Genomic DNA, 21,001 nt, shown 5'->3' on the forward strand with positions numbered 1-21,001 from the left:
TAAAACAACTGTCTGTAAGCTTTAGCAATGTGCTATTGGTTAGAAAGTTTTTAAAATGCTCCATAACAAAGAAATCGTCAGCTGTTGCTGGTTCTACATGGGCTTTTGCCATCCTTTTGTTGTCTCAACTATGTAATGAGGCTGATGCTGCAATAAAAGCTCACAGAACATATCCCAGCAGTCCCATTCTGTTAGTAAAAACACCTCCAAACACCACAGCAGGACAAATCAGACCCAAAGCAGGCTTTCATACATTTCTATGTTTATTATTTCAAAGTACAGTATATACATAAGGTATAGCAATACCTTCAAAAACTTTATACAGAAACAGGTATCTACAAAATGAAATCAACAAGACATTCTGTGTATAGGACTTACACACGTAGATTGGAAGAATCAACTGTTTCAGGTAGAACACAAAAATGGGAAGGAAACACCCATCCATCTTGGAAAAGCTCCAAATACCAGCCAGCTCCCTCTGCAACACAGGCACCTGTCCCTGGATAGGTGAGACAGGTACACCTGATTCCTTGTGCCACCTACTGCTGGGGTTCACTGTCACAGTGACTGGCACAGGAAGGGTGAAGGCCCCTTGCCCTCTGAACCCCTCCCTAGATTCAGGCCTCTGCAGCATGTGGACACTCAGGTTTACACTTGATGCACTGGAAGCCAGACAGACTGTTTTTAAATTTTTATTTTTTTTTTAGTTATGAACCAAAACGTTGCAATTAAAAATATTTTAAGAGAGATACTACAGGTGTTGCCAGCAACAAGTGAAGTTAATGAGAAAATGTTCAAGGAAGAAATCAATCTCCAGTTTTCTGGACACTATAATTAAAAATATTGCACAAGTCTGTATGGCAGCAAGCCAGTGATTTCTGTAGTCTTCAGGTCAGAGGGTCTGGCTTCTGACAGTGACAGTGCTGGAATTTATAGAGGGTGGAAAAGCATAGGCAGCTTTCTTGTAGGGCCTCTAACAACATCTGTTTGTGCGATGTTTGAATGAAAAGAGCACCCTGAGTATTTAAGAAACAGATGTTTAAGCTTGTAAGACACAACCAGCCACAAGCTTGGAATTTTCAAAAGCAGCCTGTGGCAATTCCACGTCTAATGGGCACTGAATTTCAGTGACAGGCATGTAGCTTCATGCTCCAGGCTGCCTTCATGATTAGTTTATGAATTCACCAGTTTGTCTCTAAATTCAGTTTATCTGAGGACAGTTTTCAGTTTCAGGTCCATAGTACAATTTCCACAACAAGGATGAGTGGGATGAGATCGCTCCACAAGGCTCACACCCACCCCTGCACCAGCTGGTGCTCACCTGTGTGAGCCACCCCACAGAAACACCTTTCCACAGAAAGTGTTCTCAGCATCACACTCCTGACGAGCCACCCCATGGGAACAGGGCCAGCAACATCTCATGGCTGATACATCACTGCCTCTCAAAAAGGAGGAACATCCTTATGCCAAGTTGCTGGCTGACCCCACCAGGTACTCATCACAGCCCAGGCTGACTGGAGAGTCACCTGCCAATGTGCAAGCCAGAATGACTTTTCCATCTCTAACAGATATGTTTAAAATAACACCTGTGGATGAAGCTTTGGTCCATGAAAACACCGTGCACAAAAAACAATGTGGTATTTTGGCTGCTTTGTGTGTCTCCATAACCAAGGGAGGAAAAAAAAAAAAGTCTGAGAAGTTATTAGTGCTACAAAGAGCCAGCAGCATTTCAGCAGGGCAGGAGGACAGCTAACTGGGTTTCTCAACTTAAAAGGAGAACAACCATGCCAAAAAGAAATAAGAATTTCCACAAAGCCATTGCACTGATTCCATCTGCACCACACCCCTCCTTCATTCACACTGTACAACTGGAGAACATACATTAAAAGATTACAATATTAACATGGTATCTAAAATACTGGAATCATTCAGCTGAATGCCTGAAAACATCCAGAGATCTGGTACATTAAAGCATGAAAACACAAGCATACAAGAGCTAAGCTATGTTTTAGCATGCAAATTGTTCTAAAAGTATTTTCTCTCAGCAGAAGGTCCAAGCTCAGTCATGAACAACTGTCTCTTTGCTTCCTGGAAGCTGTGACAAATCTGTTTCAGCAGAGCCAGGTATTTGCCTCTTCACATCACTTAAAAAACAGTAAAGCAGAAGTAGTCCCATGACTGGACTAGCCCAAATTTCCTAACATTTCACATAACCACTGCTCTCAGGAATTAGAAAAATAGATGTATAAAAACCCACCCAGATTAAAGGCTTGCAGTTTCTAATACTTGCTCAGGTTTTACACTATTTGCTCCCATTCTCCCTTTCCAAAGGAATACTTAATCCTTTGACCCTGAAGGGACCTGCCATCCCAGACTCTTGAAGCTCTCTGGACCACAAACCAGGTCTTGATCCCACAAGGACTTTCAGAGATGCCTATCTTTAAACTAACAAGAAGTCCCACTCTTGTTCCCACTATTCAAATCAAATTGGGCTCTTTTGCTCAATTTGTTTTATTACAAAGCTCAGGCAACTCAGTGGCATGTGGAAATGGAGTTCACATCCCTGAGTCACCCAGATGTCTGATCAATTCTCCTCCTCTGTGCTGCCAAATTCAGGTCCCTCGTTTGGTGTTCTATGCAAACAGTGTCTGCAGTAAGACAGATTCTCCCCACACCCCCCTTTTTGATTAAAGTAGCTAAAGCATTGCTATTGTAAATGTACACTGACTCTTTTCATAGCAATAGGAAGTTCAAGTATTTAATAAAAACCTGATGTAGGTATTTACAGGGTGATCTGATCAATTGATTTTGGTCAAAAGGTGATAGATACAGAAACTATGCATTTACTGCTGGAATAAAGATATTTCAGATCCTGTATATTACTTATCCTGGAATTAAAATGTGAACATGATGTTGTGACTAACCCAAATCTTGTCATATTGATACTCTTCCTCCATCACCCTTCTCAGCCATCGAAGAACCAAGTAATAGCTTTCAGTTATTTTCACTAACTTCTTCACAGCAGTAAAATCAAGCAGTTGCACAGATTTCTGTGCCACTTTCACAGTCCAACAATATATTAAAATCCCATTTAGATCTATTTCTTACCATTATTGTCACTAGTTGGTCTAGCCACAGCTAACGAGAAAATTTACTGGCTTCCATTTGTCTTTGCAAACAGATGCAATCACCATGTCTACATGTACTTACATAGATTTACAATGGGCAGCTTCAACTCCTCACATGCTGTTAGTTATGCAGAAGCCCAGAGAACTTTCTTAACCAATTATCTGATATCAGACTTCTTTTGATCCGTATATCTAAGGATCAAGGGTTTACAAAATTTGCTGAACTGAATTGGTTTCAACTACATGAACTCAAGAACTGAATCAGAACACTTTCTAATTCCTTAGTTTTACTATTGTTTCACTCCTCTGGAATAAAGAAATTGACCAGTTGAATGTTAATCTAAAGCAGAAAATATGCAATATCATGGTCACCACTTAAACCCCAAAATTTTGTAACAAAGCATTATTCCATGCATATGTCAAAAATGCATAATCAACCCAAAGATCAGAAATAATATGCAATAAAGGAAAGAAATGTCTTAAAGCCCTTAAAGCTCAGTAACACTGGATATGTTCAATAGCAACTAAGACATAATTGGCTTTATTTTTTTTTTCAAGCTCCATCATAAAGAGACTGATTAATTACACAGTGCAGAAATTAAAATCTCGTGGCAACTCACTCCAAACAGTCTGCACTGCAAAGCATCTGTATTTCAAATAGAAGTTTCAGATAAATGTAGTGTGCAGTGAATTTCAGCAGTGCCTCAGGCCGGTCCTGGGTAGACAGAACCACACAGATGCCAAACCCTGTTGATCTCTCACATGAGTGAGCCTGTGTGACCAAAGGCTGCTTCTGCAAAAACCCAGATGCTTGTGCTGGCAGGCAGAACGTAAAACAGTGGTCTGTAGCACCTGCCTTTTCTGCATCTTCAGGTTGGTTAGTCCCCAGAAGTTTTAGTTATGTCTGCTTTATTCTCTGTTCCAGTTCATGCTTGTGTTTAATAAGCCGTTCTATTTCTGTTCCTAGAGTCTGCAGGTTCTCCTTTGGGGGGGAGGAAATGATAAGGTAAGTTATACAGGGAAATGAGTCCATCAGCACAAAATGCACTAATAAGTCAAAATTACTGTTTATGTCAGCAGGTTGATACTTCCAAGTATCCAGAACAAATGCAAATGATTAGTCAGAAAAAAACAAACTCATTTCAGTAAGAAACTCAAAGCTCTTGGCAAGTCCTTTTTTGCAGTTATCAGTGTTCTACAGGATGTCTAGGAGGTAGAATGTTAGTTCCCCTAGCATTCAAGGGGAAAGACGATTACAGGAAGAGATATCCAGCTTGTGCAGAGCCCTGCAGCCCAGCTGGCAGCCTGCACACCATTTTCCAGCCTGCCACCTCTCCCTGGCAGCAGATGTGCCGCCCCAGGAGCAGAGCCTGCACTCCTGCCCCACAGGCCCGGGGGAGAGCACGGAGAGACCCTGCCCTGCTGAAGGCACAGGCCCTCCAGAACGTATTTCAAGCAGCAGCTCATTAGTGCAGCTAATGAGGGTCCTAAACTGGAGGTACATGGCATCGTGTCACATATCTCTCTGGTTAACCCTAACGCTACCAGTGGCACCAAATCACAAAGAGCTGACTTCTGAAAAGCCTTTAACAGCAAGCAGCGAAGGGAACATCTGAGAACCACAGGAATGTGCAGAAGAACTGGCACACTACTCACTTTCAATGTAATATTCTTCAGTAATGTATCTTCTAACACAGCCTGAAGCTTCCTGTTTATCTCTAAGGAGAGCTCCAAGGTGAGCCCACTGTCTGCAGGGTGAGATGTATACAGAGATGCCATGATCCCCCCACGCCTGCTCAAGTGCACTTTGTTGAAGTCAGAGGCCTCTGATGACAGCGTTCCGGCTTCTTCCCGCAAAATGTAACTCTGAATAATTCTGGAGTGAAAAATAAACCAGCAACATCACAGCATTACAAGGCAGAGAAGAGTCAGATGCTGCAGTAACTTCAGATTCCTGACATGAGTAATTTTATTTTCAAGCAGTACTGTATTACCAAAAAAGCAGTAAAAATTTACTCCCGCAATTTCTGTGTCAGAGGAAAACCTGAGATACCAACAGCGATATCAGAAATGCTGGTAAGCCAAGAGACTACAATGTGCAGGGTTTACTTATTTAAAAGTATTTTGAAAAGCTACTGGGACAAGAAAGGTAATTTAAAAAGTCTACTTTTCTTTGCTGAAGAACTCCAGACATGGAACCTTAAGCTTTCTACACATGAGAAAAAAAAAATAAAATTACAAAGCCACTTCTCAAGAGTCTTCCCAAGCTGTGATCATGTTCTGTGAAATGGTACCAGCTGGGCATAAATGTATGGACTCATCAAGCAAGGGCTGCTCCTGAAAGGCAACTGCACCTTGCAGAAGCAGCTTTATGCCAGCATTTCTTACTCTCCTAACTGAAGTTCCAGACATTACCCTGCAAGATGAGATTTTCATTGAAGTGGAATCTTGTCTCACACATTAACCACTGACCGCCTTTGGCTCAGATACATCATTTGTTTGATGTGCATACCAGAGTACCATCTGGAATAATGCAGATTCTCCTTCCAAAACAAACACAATCTTTTAAGCACATGAGGAGAACACTCTTCTGTTAGCCAGCGGCAGCAGTCCACCACAAATCAGCTGCCTGCTGACCATTTTGCTACCAAAAACCCACTTGAGCCAGTTTATTCCTCCTGAAACAATTCAGTAATAGTACTAATTGCCAAAAACTTGGCAATTACTATAACTGCTGGGAAAAGAGAAGGAAAAAAACCCCAAAACTAATTCCATCTTAGAAATCTACTGTCACCGCAATATTCTTACTGTTTTAAACATTTCCACTAAGACAATTTGTTTCCTCACTTGTCTGGTGCATCAGCTCAACACTGAAAACCTGCATGAACAGAACACACAACATACTTGGTTTTTTTCCTGATTTCCTCCACCAGCTGTTTGATGTGATCCTCCATAAACTCCATCTTCTCATTTTTTCGAGCATGTGCCTTCTGCAGCCTCAGTATTCTTTCCACCAAGACAGCCTTGTCCACCTCTGGGAAGCTGTCCACAGCCACTGCAGAGCCAGTGTTCTCAGGGGAGCGATCCTCGGTGCTGCTGCGTGCGTTCAGGGACCCTGCCAACACCACAGCGTTTGTGAAAGCTCCTTTGGATCTTACATCAGGTGAAGTGCCCCCAGCAGAGCAGAGCATGCACTCACTACATGTCAGGAGCTGAGGGTACTTGTCCCAGAATGCCAGTTTCCCTTTATGTTAGTGGGGTTTTCTCTAAAGGATCCTTGCAGTGTTTAAATGAGACACGCTGGGACAGCAGCGCAGTCCCCTCCTGTGGGTGCACTGCCTCTGGTGGAAGTGTGCTCCCTTCAGGAATGCTTATCCCCACTTAAACACCTTCATGTCCATTTACTTTCCACAAGACTGAGCTGATTTTAAATGTGTGCTTTAGAGTAAACTAAAATTACAGTACTGTGAGAACTGTACAGAGTTACAGAAGCCCTACATGTGCAGCACTGATCACTTTGAGCTTGCAGTATTTACCTAAGCATTTGTCTCTCTCACACAGTGAGATTACAGGAGATCTGGACAGAACTAACCCAACTTAAAACCTGAAGATATCAAGAAAGGAAACATGCTGTTTTCAGTGGTAAAGATCACTCCTTTACTTCTACAGGATAGAAAGTAATGAATATTACATAAACCCACTGATGTCTCTAATGATGCTAATTGATTTCTCATTTACACAGTCACAACTGTCAATAGGGCAATTAAACAATGCTGGAAGCCACTGCTCATTTTTATTTTGCCTCTAGCAGCATGTAAAAGGAGCATGTATAAACTGGAGTCCTCTTGAGCTTCCTCTAAACATAAAAGCAATGAAATAAAAAGGCAGGTATTTAAAAAGAACCAAACTATATAAACATCACAAACATTACACTTTAATCTTATAATAAGCACCTACAACTGCAGTCAGTCAAATGCATTTTGGTGCTTAGAGGCTATTCTGTCAGTTTTAATGGGAGGCTGCCCACACACTGCATATGCACAAACCACATAAAGAGCAAGCACACTGTGGCAACCTTGTTAAGACTGAAGGGCTGTTTGGCAGCCCTGCTATGTGCTCTATTACCTGATGAACTGGAACGGCTCCCCATGCTGCTGACTTCTTTGTCATAATTACCATTTTCCATCTGATCCAATTTCCTCCGTGCTAAAAGTATTAACAAAATGATGATTAGCAACAGCAGAGTAAGAACTAAAAATTACAGTGTTACCCAACATGCAGAACCTGTAATCATCTCTGACCTGCACTAATTTAACATGATGTGACAACTGGCAGACAATGGTAGCAACTAAAAGTAAATCCCAAACAGCCATGCAGCACCTGGAGATAACACCACCCATGATCCCTACACACTGCTGTGTTTGCCAGTTGAAGGGGTAATGTCATATATAGGATTAACTGGGACCAGTGAGACTTCAATTTGATGTTACTTTTGATTAGGTCTGCCGTGTAAATCACTACTGATATTGCCAGCTCTGTTCCAGCATCTCATAACTGCGTCACTACAGCAGTACTTGTGCCAGAAGCAACACTCACTCAGGAGGGATAGCACACAGCTGTTGTTATAAGCACAAAAAAGGACATGGAACTTGTCTTGCAAAGTGCCAATAGGATTTCTTCTTTCAAACACATTTGATTATCTTCAAATCTATTTTCTATTCATGCGTTGTTGAGTATTTGATGACTTCTGTTTGTAGACAAAATTAGTCATCAGTCTCTCCATATCCAGCTTTAAAAACTGAACTGTTCTGTTAAAAAAAATAACCAGCAATTCCTGATACAGTCAGCAACTAGGAAACCTCTGGCAGCTTCTGAACTCCTACACAGACCAGGATCCACAGATACCTACGGTGACATTTCAGTCGTCAGATATATCATAACAAAGACTAAGCTCTTTTGAAATATTTCATTTTAAGTCTAAACCCACTTCAAAAGTTACAATTTGGACTGAAAATTAACACAAAGGCTTGAAACTGCAGTTTCCACAAGGTCTAACTTGCTCACTCTCATTGTCTTCAGGGACAGGGGGAGCTTGAAGGGTGACACTCAAGCAGAGAGCACACACAGACGGGACCTGGATCTCTACCAGACACTGAGGGGGTCATAGATGGGGCAGTCTCACAAGTGAAAATAATCTCCACCTAGCTGAAGTTGTTTTGTGAGGTCCTTCAGGTTTGCTGCGTGCTTGCGCTTCTGGGTAGCCAGGTCATCCTTCAGCTCATCCACGTGGGTCTTCAGGGCTGACACCTCTTCCTGCTCGGAGGCCAGCTGAGCCTGCAGGGCCTCAACCTCCGACTTTCTCTGATCCTCCTCCTTCTGTAACTTAATGGCCTGAAATAGGGGTTTTATTTTCAGTCATACACAAAAAAATTCTAGCCTAACCATAGTGCATGCTCAACATCCCTATCTGCACTTTTCACCTGGAAATCACTGACATTTACATTAATGATTTAGGCTGAACACTAGCATTTCACATGAATAGTAAGATTTCTCAACTACCTCCAAAACTTCTACATGATACAGTACAAAGTCACATTACTTTCCATGACACACTAAATTTATTTAAAATGAAATTTATCTCATAGTAAAAACAGGACCAGAGGAACAATTTACAGTAACAAATTTCACAAGCAAATTAGAATCTTTTGTCTGTTTCACTTCATCTGAAAGTGAACAACTCCCTGCTCCCAAAAAACCAGAAAGAGCAACACAGTGACACCTCCTCATTCCAGTGCAGTGTGCCTCAAAGTTTCTTTCAGCCTGGGGACATGAGGTGTTCATATCCCACTGCTACTAATAGCAAACTCAAGGAGAAATTGCAGTCAGCTAAATGAAGACATAAGGTGGTATTCATGTGCTACATCTTTATCTGCATCAGACATCTCACTAGAGCCGAAACAAAAAGCCCACTGTACTCACCAGATCATCCTTAGTCTGTTGAGCACACTCCAGCTGATTCTGCAGCTCTCTTTCACTGTAAGAAAGCTTATCCAACTGGCTCTGTAAGGAATTGTTTTCAGACTGAAGCTGTGCATTCTTACTGGTTAATTTCTCAGTGAATACCAATAGCTCAGATTCTCTTTTCCGACTACCTTCAATGTCCTTCTGAAGATCAGCAACCAGAGAATTGAAACCATCTATTTCTTCCTTTAAAGCATTGATTTCTTGTTCATCTCTGTCAAAACAATTGTATCACATTAGGGATAACTTGAGCTTAAAGATACGAAGTTTACTGCAATAAAAGCATTCAGGTCAAGTCCAAATAAGGCAGAGGAACAATTAATGACCCTGGGGTATCTGGTAGTCACTGGATCATTTTAAATGTCAAGGGAGTTTTCACTTTGTTCCACAACACGCTGCAGTGCTGAAATGACAGATTTCTGCATCCCACAGAGGACACTCAGGCATTAGCTCCTCAAGGAAGGCCAGCTCTCCATTTTCAGCTTCTCCATATGACCTTCAGATCAGGGCACAAACAAAACCCTCAAAACCAGACCGAGTGGGTGAGAGGAAAGTTTGCAAACAAAGTGGCCAATCTGTAATAGGCCTTCTCTTTAGGAAACAGGGAAATAATCCAGATTGGATTTCTCTAGGACAGCAGTATGGAGATTCCCTACCTTACGTCCTTATCCAATTATCTGAATCAAAGGGCCTGTCCTACTCCACTCCTCCCCCCCAAAACAAATCCTTCCCCTCTACAAAACAAGTTTTTGTTTCTACTGAAAGACTCTCACACCCAATCCATCTGAGTAAAAAATGTTGCACCTTCAGTTATCACCAACATTCTACAGAAAGTATTTGAAATTAATTCCAAAATTTAATAGCTGTTAAAAATGTTACAGACTAAAAACCTCCCTCTTATTTGCTCTTGGAATATAAGTTCATTAATTCTTCCATCATTGAATTTGATAAACCTTTTCTAAAACTTTACTTTCTAACATCAGCAGGAAAAAAAACTCACCTTTCTCACAGGGAGTGTGTATATTCAAATTTAAAACTCAAATTACAGCAAGAGCACACATTTCATTTAATTTCCTGACAGACAGTGTAATTATGAGGAAGATAATTCACTTTAAATCAACAATCCTGTACTATTTGCTTCTCCAAGAAGAGCCAAGACCCAGTCATTTGTGCTGCTAAGTATCTCACCTGCAGCTCCCACTTAAAACCTGTGCCAGAAGGTTGCATGTAGGTTTGTGTCATGGTTTGACCCGGAAGAGAGTTTTTTTTTTTTTTTGGAAAGTTATGGTCAAACCAATCAGTGGCCAGATGTGAAATTGGCATTTGGTGTGGCCACTGAGGATTTGGGTACGCCTCCGAGAACACACTCAGTGGGTTAAAAAGCAGAGGATTTAGAGAAGACCTTCCTCTTTGGAGTCCGGCCGGTGAGTTGCTCTGACCTCTCCCCTGCCCAGCGGCGTCTGGGCGGGGGAGGGGAGGCCATGCGGCCTGGGAAGGGAGGCCGGAGCCCCGGCAAGGTGCAGGGGTGGAGGAGTCCTGGGATGGTTTGGGCAGCCCCCCCCTGGGAGAGAGAATGACAGAGACTGTGCAGGCTGGAAATTTGTTATCTGGTGCCGGGAGCACAGCCAGGAGGAGAAAGTGGGGGGGGGCAAGGTGCCCAGCCGTCAGCAGACCAGGCCGAGCTTGTAACCTTTTTGAACCTTTGGAAGCTGTAAAAACACTGATCCTCCCCAGCTGAGGAGTGAGAGGAGAAAGAGGATGGGAAAGAAGAAGAAGTTTGACTAGGTGAAGAAATGCTTGTAGATGAGAGTGCCCTAGGTGGAGGAGATGAGTGGAGTGGCTTTGGCTGGACTTTTCTCTTACACAGCCACGGGCGAAACCAAGTTCTTCTGATAATACAGAGACTGCTCCTTGGGGGAGGCGGTTGGCTAGAAGCCAGGAGTGACAAGGCCGCGAAGAGAAGCGGAGAGAACAGAGACTGAGGGGGAGGGTGTGGTGGAGCCCTCTGCCTCCAGGGAAGGATCTCTGTTCCTGAGAGCCCCAGGCCCCAGGGGAAATAATATGGGGGGGACAGGTGTCCCAAATGGTGAGAGGCGGCCACTTCTTGGAACTAGGCAAAGCATTCTTAAAAGGACCTAAGGAGCAGTTTGGATCCATGGACAGTGGTGAGAGCGCTGGACATGGAAGGAAGAATGGTCACCGCTACAGATTTTCTTCGGGCGGCTGCAGTGTGTGACGTGGAAGCACTGGGGACTTTGCAGTGTTTTCCTGGGGAGGCCCATGGTGTGAGAGGAAGACTCCTCTCTCCTGATGAACTGGGGAGAGTGTGTGTGAAGGAGGGTATTGGAATTGAGAATTGATGTGTTAGAGGGGATTTGTTTGTTGGAGAGGTGGGGGGAGGAGAAGTGTTTTTGAAGATGTTCTATTGTGGATTGTTGTGTGTAGTTTTTTTCCTTTTCCCTTTTGTGTCTATGTAGATTAATAAAATGTTGTTTTTTTTTCTTTTCCCCTCCATTCCCAAGTTGGAGCCTGTTTTGTTCTGTTCCTGGGTCACATCTCACGGTAACCATTTTAGGAATCCACCTTTCATGGGGGCGCTGGCACTGTGCCAGGGTCAACCCTTGACATTATTGGTTCCCTGACCGGGAAACGAATGGAGAAGATGGAAACTGTGAGATGGATCAAAAGGAATAAGAGCAAAGCATGTAAATAGATTGATTATAAAATGTAGGGATGGAGGTTTGGTGTATGTCACTGTTGTAAGCAGAAATGTCTTGGATGTAGTTTTGTTAATATGTTGGAGTGAAATGTGTGTTCTCGGAGGCGAGAGGTGGATTGTCATGGTTTGACCCGGAAGAGAGTTTTTTTTTTTTTTTGGAAAGTTATGGTCAAACCAATCAGTGGCCAGATGTGAAATTGGCATTTGGTGTGGCCACTGAGGATTTGGGTACGCCTCCGAGAACACACTCAGTGGGTTAAAAAGCAGAGGATTTAGAGAAGACCTTCCTCTTTGGAGTCCGGCCGGTGAGTTGCTCTGACCTCTCCCCTGCCCAGCGGCGTCTGGGCGGGGGAGGGGAGGCCATGCGGCCTGGGAAGGGAGGCCGGAGCCCCGGCAAGGTGCAGGGGTGGAGGAGTCCTGGGATGGTTTGGGCAGCCCCCCCCTGGGAGAGAGAATGACAGAGACTGTGCAGGCTGGAAATTTGTTATCTGGTGCCGGGAGCACAGCCAGGAGGAGAAAGTGGGGGGGGGCAAGGTGCCCAGCCGTCAGCAGACCAGGCCGAGCTTGTAACCTTTTTGAACCTTTGGAAGCTGTAAAAACACTGATCCTCCCCAGCTGAGGAGTGAGAGGAGAAAGAGGATGGGAAAGAAGAAGAAGTTTGACTAGGTGAAGAAATGCTTGTAGATGAGAGTGCCCTAGGTGGAGGAGATGAGTGGAGTGGCTTTGGCTGGACTTTTCTCTTACACAGCCACGGGCGAAACCAAGTTCTTCTGATAATACAGAGACTGCTCCTTGGGGGAGGCGGTTGGCTAGAAGCCAGGAGTGACAAGGCCGCGAAGAGAAGCGGAGAGAACAGAGACTGAGGGGGAGGGTGTGGTGGAGCCCTCTGCCTCCAGGGAAGGATCTCTGTTCCTGAGAGCCCCAGGCCCCAGGGGAAATAATATGGGGGGGACAGGTGTCCCAAATGGTGAGAGGCGGCCACTTCTTGGAACTAGGCAAAGCATTCTTAAAAGGACCTAAGGAGCAGTTTGGATCCATGGACAGTGGTGAGAGCGCTGGACATGGAAGGAAGAATGGTCACCGCTACAGATTTTCTTCGGGCGGCTGCAGTGTGTGACGTGGAAGCACTGGGGACTTTGCAGTGTTTTCCTGGGGAGGCCCATGGTGTGAGAGGAAGACTCCTCTCTCCTGATGAACTGGGGAGAGTGTGTGTGAAGGAGGGTATTGGAATTGAGAATTGATGTGTTAGAGGGGATTTGTTTGTTGGAGAGGTGGGGGGAGGAGAAGTGTTTTTGAAGATGTTCTATTGTGGATTGTTGTGTGTAGTTTTTTTCCTTTTCCCTTTTGTGTCTATGTAGATTAATAAAATGTTGTTTTTTTTTCTTTTCCCCTCCATTCCCAAGTTGGAGCCTGTTTTGTTCTGTTCCTGGGTCACATCTCACGGTAACCATTTTAGGAATCCACCTTTCATGGGGGCGCTGGCACTGTGCCAGGGTCAACCCATGACAGTTTGTATTTTACATTTTCAAGTATGTTGTTTCATCATGACAGGAGAAATCTCTGCCTAGTAGTCAGGACTGGATCAAACAAAATTAAAGGTTTAGACCATTCTAAAAGAGATGTCTAGACTATCCTTAAATTTTGCAAATGAAGGAGACCAGGGAACACTGGAGGTGATCAGTATCCAGTTCAGCCATGAAGTTTTTCCCAGCATTCAACCTAAAATCATTCCTCCAGTGAACAAACATAGCTGAACATTCAGCATAATATAGCCTTTATACATTACAGGATGTCTGCACTGAAATTGAAATAAAGGACAATATGAAATTTAATGTAGGGAGAATAACTGTTGTATGGGAAGGATACTGAAAAAAAATCCAAATTGAATAGGAATGAGAGACATATTTAAGCATGTCTCAATTACTGAGAGGAAAAGATAAGTGGAAACACATTTGTAGTTTCACACTTTGATCACAGTGACTTTAATTAATTTGGCAAAATTCCAAGTGAAAAATAACTGTTACTGATCCAAGTGCAGGCTCCAGTAGTTCCCAGCACACAGCAGTTTCCCTGGAAAGGCTGAGGACACCATGACAATACAGGTGACAGGCACACAGCAAATGGAAAGTGGCTAATTTGCTAAGCCTGGAGGAAAGCCTATAATTATGGAAATACTTTATACTGATAAATAAAAACTGTTTACCAGAAAGGGAGGGACAGACACATGGGAAGTTCTGCCTATCTGACATTTATTTATATCCATTTATGCAGCACCACTGGAACCAGCAGAGTGGCCAGCATTCATATATCCTAGTCCATGTGTACCCCACAGAGACAGGGCCATGCTCAGACACTCCTGAATCGTGCATGAGCCCAGCCCTCCCCTGAGATTACTTCCCTCATGTTCTTAAATGAGTGACTTCAACACAGCAGAACGAATTCCAGCCCATCAGAAAGACAAATGCCTCACACTGCCTGAATACAGAATCTCTCAAGTAAGTAAAATTCTTTCCATTAAATACTTCCATTCATCATCCATCACAATTTTAAAGCAACTTATCTTTCCAGTTTAATTGCTCCCCTCCATCTTTCAATAAAACAAGCACTGAGCAGACACCTAAAAGACAATTTCCTGTAGAGCATGCTGGAAATCAGAGAGTTGTTATTCTAATAATGAGAGACACTAAATTAGATTTATCAATCTCAATCTTCTTGTTTTGTAAGAGGCCACCAAGGTTATCTTCAATATTAGCAACACTGATGTAAATCAAGACAAGCATTCTTCAAATTACAATACATATAAGGCATCAACAACTTCAATAAAAGAAACCCTTCCCCATCTCAGATAATCTTTTCAATCATTACTCAAAGTGCACAGCTGTACCTCTGATGCTGATCCTGCAGCTGATCTACAGTTTTGACTCTGTCCAGCAAATTCTGAATTTCACTTTTCTGTCTATTTATTATTTCTTTATACTTGGATAACTCATCTTCTGTTCTTAAGCGCTCATCCTCTAGACACTTTACCTAAATGGAAAAACAAAAATAAATAAAACCAAAAACTATTTAGTTTCACAAACTTCAGAACTAAATTATTCTGACCATATGTCTAGACTGTAGTACAAAGTTCATGTGTTAATTTTTTGGTGGTTCCAAGTAATTTAGACCAATATCCCAAAGTATTTCAGATCTAATAGAGTCAGAAAAACAAACAAACAAAATTAAATTCAACAAGCGCGATTAACATTAGTTTTGCCCAAAGGCTCACATATCAGCCTATTGGATCAAGGTCCACAGGTATGACACTTCCCCAGTAACCAAGGCAACCCCTAACTCTGCCTCCCTCCCTTTTTCCACAGTCCTATTGAGCTGCTCTGGAGAGAGGGACTGGCATGCCAGTCTATAGACTGTCCTGGAGTTAGGGACAGCATTACCTCTCTACCAGAGGTCAAAACTTATGTCACAGGTAGGAGAAGCTTACAAGTATTTTATTTATACTAAATTTAGAAGATTTAAAATACTTGCAGGATTACAAATCTAAAATGTTTCTCAACTTTTCAGCCAAATGAGGTGCACACAATGAACCAAAATTCTGATGTGTTACAGATCAGTTCCTACTTTCTAAAAAAGTTTACTTATGCAGAGTCAACAATTAGAGATCCTTTCTAGCCTCATGCCAGCCAATCTCTACTCACACTGCTTATTCCTGAAGAAATAAAAGTACAATTAGGAGTGGAATGTATTCTTGTTCCAAAAAGCCAGCACTGTGCTTTCAGCCCCACCCCAACCCAACCCAGCACACTTTACCTTTGTTCTCAGTGTTCGAAGCTCATCCATGCCTTCCTTAAATGTTCTCTTCAAGTCTTCCACTTCTTTTATTTTTGCATGATGCACCTTTTAAGAGGGTAAAAAGCTCATTAAGAAAACTCAATTAACAGTGACACCACAAAAAAAAAAATAAATCTAGGCCAATACAGGCCATGACAACAGCTGAGAGGGCTTGAGGCAGAACAGGCACACCCCAAAGGCTGGGTTACTTCTTCAGAAAGGAAAGCAAACCCTCAAAACTTCTTTATTCTCAGGAGAACTGAGAGGAAACTGAGTCTGCACACTCTGGTTTTGGTACATAAATCCAGGGCACAACAGGCCCAAGGAAAGCTCTGAGCTCTGGCACTTGGCCCCCTCTGAAGAGGGCACTGGCACAGATGAGCTGTGAGCACACACATCATTAGAGAGTTTCACTTTGGGGCGAGCAGATCTCTACAAACAGCAGAGGCTGGTCCTTGTCTCTCCTTCCCATACATCTTGGCAAAATACTGGTCAGAGAAAGGCCTGATTCAACTGTATTTGTGCTTTTAATTACAGCAACATTCATGTTTATAAATGAAAGAGAAGTTATTTCACCTTCACTATACCATATTTTCCCCCTAACTTTGTTTCTAAAAAGTGAATCCAAGGTAGTACCTGAAGATCCTCCAAAAAAGCAATGCTGGAGGGCAGACACCTGGGATTTAGTATCAGGCCACCAAAAAAGACAAAACCCAAAGAATGTGGCATAACTAAGCAGCTTAAAATAAGGTTTTCAAAATTATAATTTCATGGAATTCTTAACCAGAAAGTGGACTCCACATGTTCCAGAACCACACAACACACATTTACCTCCAGGTTATCAGACTTCTCCTGAATTTGTTTCTCTAGTTCTCCTTTAGTTACTCGGAATTTTGCATCCAGTTCATTTAATTTGATTTCTTCTGACTCCTGAAGGGATTGAAGAAATGTGAGTTTTATATTTCCCTTTCTATTCTATTCTTTTCACATCACTGAGTCTTTCCTGTAAGTACACCCCTGATAATCCTGACTATGCCAAGAAAGACCCCCACATTGCATGCCAATCAAGATTAACAGTTTCCCTTTTATTATTTAACAACTTAACTGAAAAGTAAAAAACCCATCCCTATTCATCTCAACTTTGGAGCTTGCACAGGATAATTCTTTCCTGCTACAGCTTAAGCTAGAAATAAAAAGAAGACTGAGGCACTAAACAATAATTTGACCTCTTAAGAAAATGTGCCTACTTGATATGATTTTATCATTTCTTGACAGTTTTTCCTTATCTGATCTCCTTCTTCTTTTGCTTCAGTTAATTTTGTCATTGCATCTTTGAGGCGTTCTTTGGTTTCCTACAAAAACAGTAATTAAAAGAACAGGTTAGACCTAGTAAAATCCATTCACTTCATCTGAGAAACACATTACTCATAATAAAACTGCCCTTTCAATCTGAAAAGAATTAACAAAACAAAAAGTCCAACGCTATTTTTCCCCTTGCCTCCATTCAGCTGTTAACTTATGTAATTCCATTTGACCCAACACTGAAGGCACAATAAAAGGATCTCTTGTTTATGTGCCATGCACATTTTCAGACAGCAGATTTAACTCTATCATTTAAAAACTAAGATAACATTATTTCAAATAAATAACCCCGCCCCCCCAAAACATAAACTTAACAACAAATTAAAATCTGATGACCAAATTAAAGAGAATGCCCCAGTACATCCTCCCTTCACATTCAACATTTCCATTTCAGTATCACTGTTTGAGAGCACTATTCTGATTTTTGCTGCAGGTATTCAAATTAAACAGAAACACCACATTAGGAACAGCACATAAAAAGTAAATACTGTAACAATTACATTACTCTATTTTCATATAATGATATCAGCATCACTTCACCCACCTTGTGTGAATCCATTTCTGTTTTCAATTTGTTCTGAGCCCATTTTACTTTGATGATATGAGAATTGATTTCTTCTTTCAATTTTTCTATTTCTCTGTTGAGTCGAGTGGCTTCACCATCCTGAGAAAATTTCATAGGTTTTTTAAAAAATAAAACCATCTAGTGTTTCTAGAATAAAACTTCTGACCAGTTATAAAGTTGGGTTTTTTTCTTAATGTCTGGGTTTTGAAAAATCATGCACATATTTCAGAATGCTTAATAATACTTAAATCCAGTGGAAAAAAAAACCCATTAGTGTTGTGGTTTGAATAGCAAGGTAAGGTTGCATTAATGTTAGTATATGTTAATATTATATATCTGTGAAAAGCACCACAGAGGCAATTTTTGTTTCAGTCACTTATTGATTTTTAAGACTTCCACAAGAATTGTAAAACAGAGCTGTGAAGGACTACCAAAAGACTTGGATCATTTAATAATTATCTTACTGCTTTCTAAAAATGAGTGGCAAAATTTTGGATGAAAAATTCTATTGCTTCATTATCAATTTTTAGTAGTAAAAAGAGGAAATACAGAGTGAAAACATAGAAAAACAAAACCAAAAAAAGACAGCAATAATTTAATGCCGCTGCAGCCTTTAAGAAAAATCTGAAGCTACAAATTACTTCAAAATCTAGACAACTGAAACAAGCTGTCTTCTCAGTTTTGTCAAAAAAACAAAAAAAAAATCCCTAATGTTTCACAAATTAATATTCAGGGAAATATTAAAGGGAACTTCAAAAAGATTGCAATGAGAACTGAGTAACTTTTTCCCCTTCCCTTGGAAGACACTTTCACAGCTGTGCAGCAGAAAGTAAACAAGAACAGGTTTCTTTTACCAAGTACAACAGCAAACAAGTGATCAGGCTGTCCTGACAGTGCTTTTAATCACGTCACACAGCAGCACTCGGAGTACCTTTGTTTCATAGAGCTGGTGCAATCTTCCTTTTTCCTGAGAAAGTTGTTTGATTTTATTTGTAAGCTTTTCTATTTCTTTGTTTGCATCTCTCAGTCTTCTCTCCAGGCCCTCCTTTTCCTTTCGCAGGTCAAGGGACTCCTTCTCCCCGCGGACGTATTTCATCACCATCGTCTCCTTCTCGTGCCGAGCTTCCTCACACTTCTTGTTTGCCTTGAGAAACACCAAAACACAAGGAATCAAACCTTTATTTCATAACTAACCAGATATTTTTAGTATTGCAGTAGAGTAGCATAATGAGGCAGCTCCAGTTTGACAAAGACTAACGTTCAATTCCTCTTAAGCACTGAAATTACTCCTGCTTCTAACAATGAATATTGTAACAGCTGCATCTTCACAGCTGAACATCTCAAATGAGTTATCAATACATGAGTAATTTGGTTTTTAGAAGGAAAAAAGTATTATATTTAGGAACAAAATTTTGCAAATACTCAGTACTGGTACTCTGTTTTCCTTCATCCCCATGCCAACTGCACAATCATTATCCAGTGGCTTATTTTTCAGTTGGATCACTTCCAGTGGCTTACTTTTACAGACTCCCCCCACCCCAGCACTGACAAGTTCTATCTCAAATTAGGAAAAAAAAAGAAAAAAAATCAGACACTGACCTTTAGAACACATGCAGCTGAGGAAATACTTGGTATAGTATGACATTAAAAAGGGGAAAAAAATCCCAGATTTCAGTAATACATAAAGATAAAATAAAAGCTTTGTGCTGGAATTGAGAAAAATATTAATTTTTTGACAGCCTGTCTGAAAACAGCTACTGCCAGCTTTTAGCCCCTTCTGAATCAAGTTCAGCTTACAGGTAAAGAAAATGAGATTTCCATGAGAGCTGAATTCAATACATATAAAAATAGGTATTTTCCAAAAGAGTTATCAGGCACTCTGAAGTGTTAACAGCTATTTGGAAATTCATTGCTGACAGTTATCCAAAATGCATATATAACTGTACACTAGCAGTTCCAATTTGGGAAAATTCTGTCTTACTTAGTGATCCAATATGTTTCCTACAAGAACCAAGTTTGTTCAGTAATGTAGATATTTAATAGTTTAAGTTTTTCCATATTACCTGTTCCATCCGAATGGCCATCTCTTTATGCAACTGCTGAATAGTATTTTTGGCTGCTGCATCTTGAGTTACAAGTCTGTCTTTGCTGGCTTTCACTTCTTTATTAAGCTCTTCTATTCTTGCTTCCAGCTAAAATACAACATCATGATATAATTATAGGGAAAATAACTCTTTGATCATGTTTTATACAGGCAGGCATATTTCACACAAAATTAGATGCTTCAACAGATATTTACCTGTATTTTACACTTGTCAGGCTGCAACCACCCATATCAACATCCAGCTTTGCATGAGTAGCAAAAGCATGAAAGATGTCAATTCTCATCTTCAGTGAGAGTGAAGATGCTTCAAACCAAGTAAAATACCAGGCACAGTAATTTACTACACAACATAACAGCAAGTCAGAGTTGCCAGAGACAAGCTGGCTGCTATCAGAGGTTGCTTCACCTTCCATCCTTTTGTTCTTATCCTTGTGCCATATCCTTCACCATGCCAGCAAAGCAGCCATGCAACCATATGAAATGGACTGGGAATTAATTCTTTGAAAACATCACTCAGCAAATAAAGATGAGCTTAGTCATCATGCTGGCACTTTTTCTGGCCACCTAGTGAACCAAGTCAGAGACCTGATCCAGCTGAAGAATAATTCCCAGTGTTAACTGGAACACTTCCCAGAGTGTGCTCCCTGCCAAGTCATGCAAGTCCAGCAGAAGCAGCGTGGTGGCTGCAAAGGCTGTGACACTGCCCAAACCTTGTTCAAACTGTGCCTCACAACTCTCCTCTTGTCCCAGGGGAAAGCCAATTCACCCAGCTTGGGGGTTTACTTTGCTTTGGAGGAGAAGGGGCAGGGTCTGAGCATTGGTACTGCACACTCTGTGCAATCCCAAACTACTGTGTAAGAGGCAAGAACCACCCAATCTGCTTCTGTTACCACACCATGCCTTGACCACACTTTGTTCAGCTCTGCAAATGCATCATGTGCCAAAGAAAAAGCTTCACATGTACAAGCAGGCAGGTACAGTTTGTCTAGAGCTGTGAGTGCAGCCAAGCTTTCATTTACATAGAAGTTACCATAAAGCACTAATACAGAAATTCCAACAATAAAACACTACCTTCACAAATGAAAAAATGCAAGTGATTCACTGCAATGTCTCTTACAGCTCAGGTGCTATCAACAGCCATATAAAACTAGCATAGTCCAAAATAGTATTTTCTGAAATCACTTGCAAGCATGTAGTATCACAAACACCCTCACAAATACTTTTTTCAGAATGGAATAAAGCAATTGCTGCATGATAGAGCTTCAAGAAATCAT

General features: G+C 41.5%; 1 protein-coding gene across 1 annotated transcript in view; it reads right to left on the reverse strand.

Annotated features, from left to right (window-relative positions):
• Positions 1 to 343: 343 nt before the first annotated feature.
• Positions 344 to 21,001, reverse strand: part of CCDC186 (coiled-coil domain containing 186) — a 38,348-nt gene continuing 17,690 nt past the window's right edge. Inside the window, exons 4-16 of the mRNA XM_084210508.1 lie at positions 19,687 to 19,815; positions 18,555 to 18,767; positions 17,603 to 17,722; positions 16,944 to 17,048; positions 16,528 to 16,626; positions 15,676 to 15,762; positions 14,753 to 14,895; positions 9,108 to 9,363; positions 8,330 to 8,519; positions 7,254 to 7,334; positions 6,033 to 6,243; positions 4,785 to 5,004; positions 344 to 4,110 (exon numbers count right to left, since the gene is read on the reverse strand). Coding sequence (XP_084066634.1) covers positions 4,027 to 4,110; positions 4,785 to 5,004; positions 6,033 to 6,243; positions 7,254 to 7,334; positions 8,330 to 8,519; positions 9,108 to 9,363; positions 14,753 to 14,895; positions 15,676 to 15,762; positions 16,528 to 16,626; positions 16,944 to 17,048; positions 17,603 to 17,722; positions 18,555 to 18,767; positions 19,687 to 19,815 — 1,938 coding nt within the window. The 3' untranslated portion in view covers positions 344 to 4,026. The remainder of the gene's footprint in view (positions 4,111 to 4,784; positions 5,005 to 6,032; positions 6,244 to 7,253; positions 7,335 to 8,329; positions 8,520 to 9,107; positions 9,364 to 14,752; positions 14,896 to 15,675; positions 15,763 to 16,527; positions 16,627 to 16,943; positions 17,049 to 17,602; positions 17,723 to 18,554; positions 18,768 to 19,686; positions 19,816 to 21,001) is intronic.

Source organism: Fringilla coelebs (genome assembly GCF_963513975.1).
Source record: "Fringilla coelebs genome assembly, chromosome: 8".
Classification (NCBI taxonomy): domain Eukaryota; kingdom Metazoa; phylum Chordata; class Aves; order Passeriformes; family Fringillidae; genus Fringilla; species Fringilla coelebs.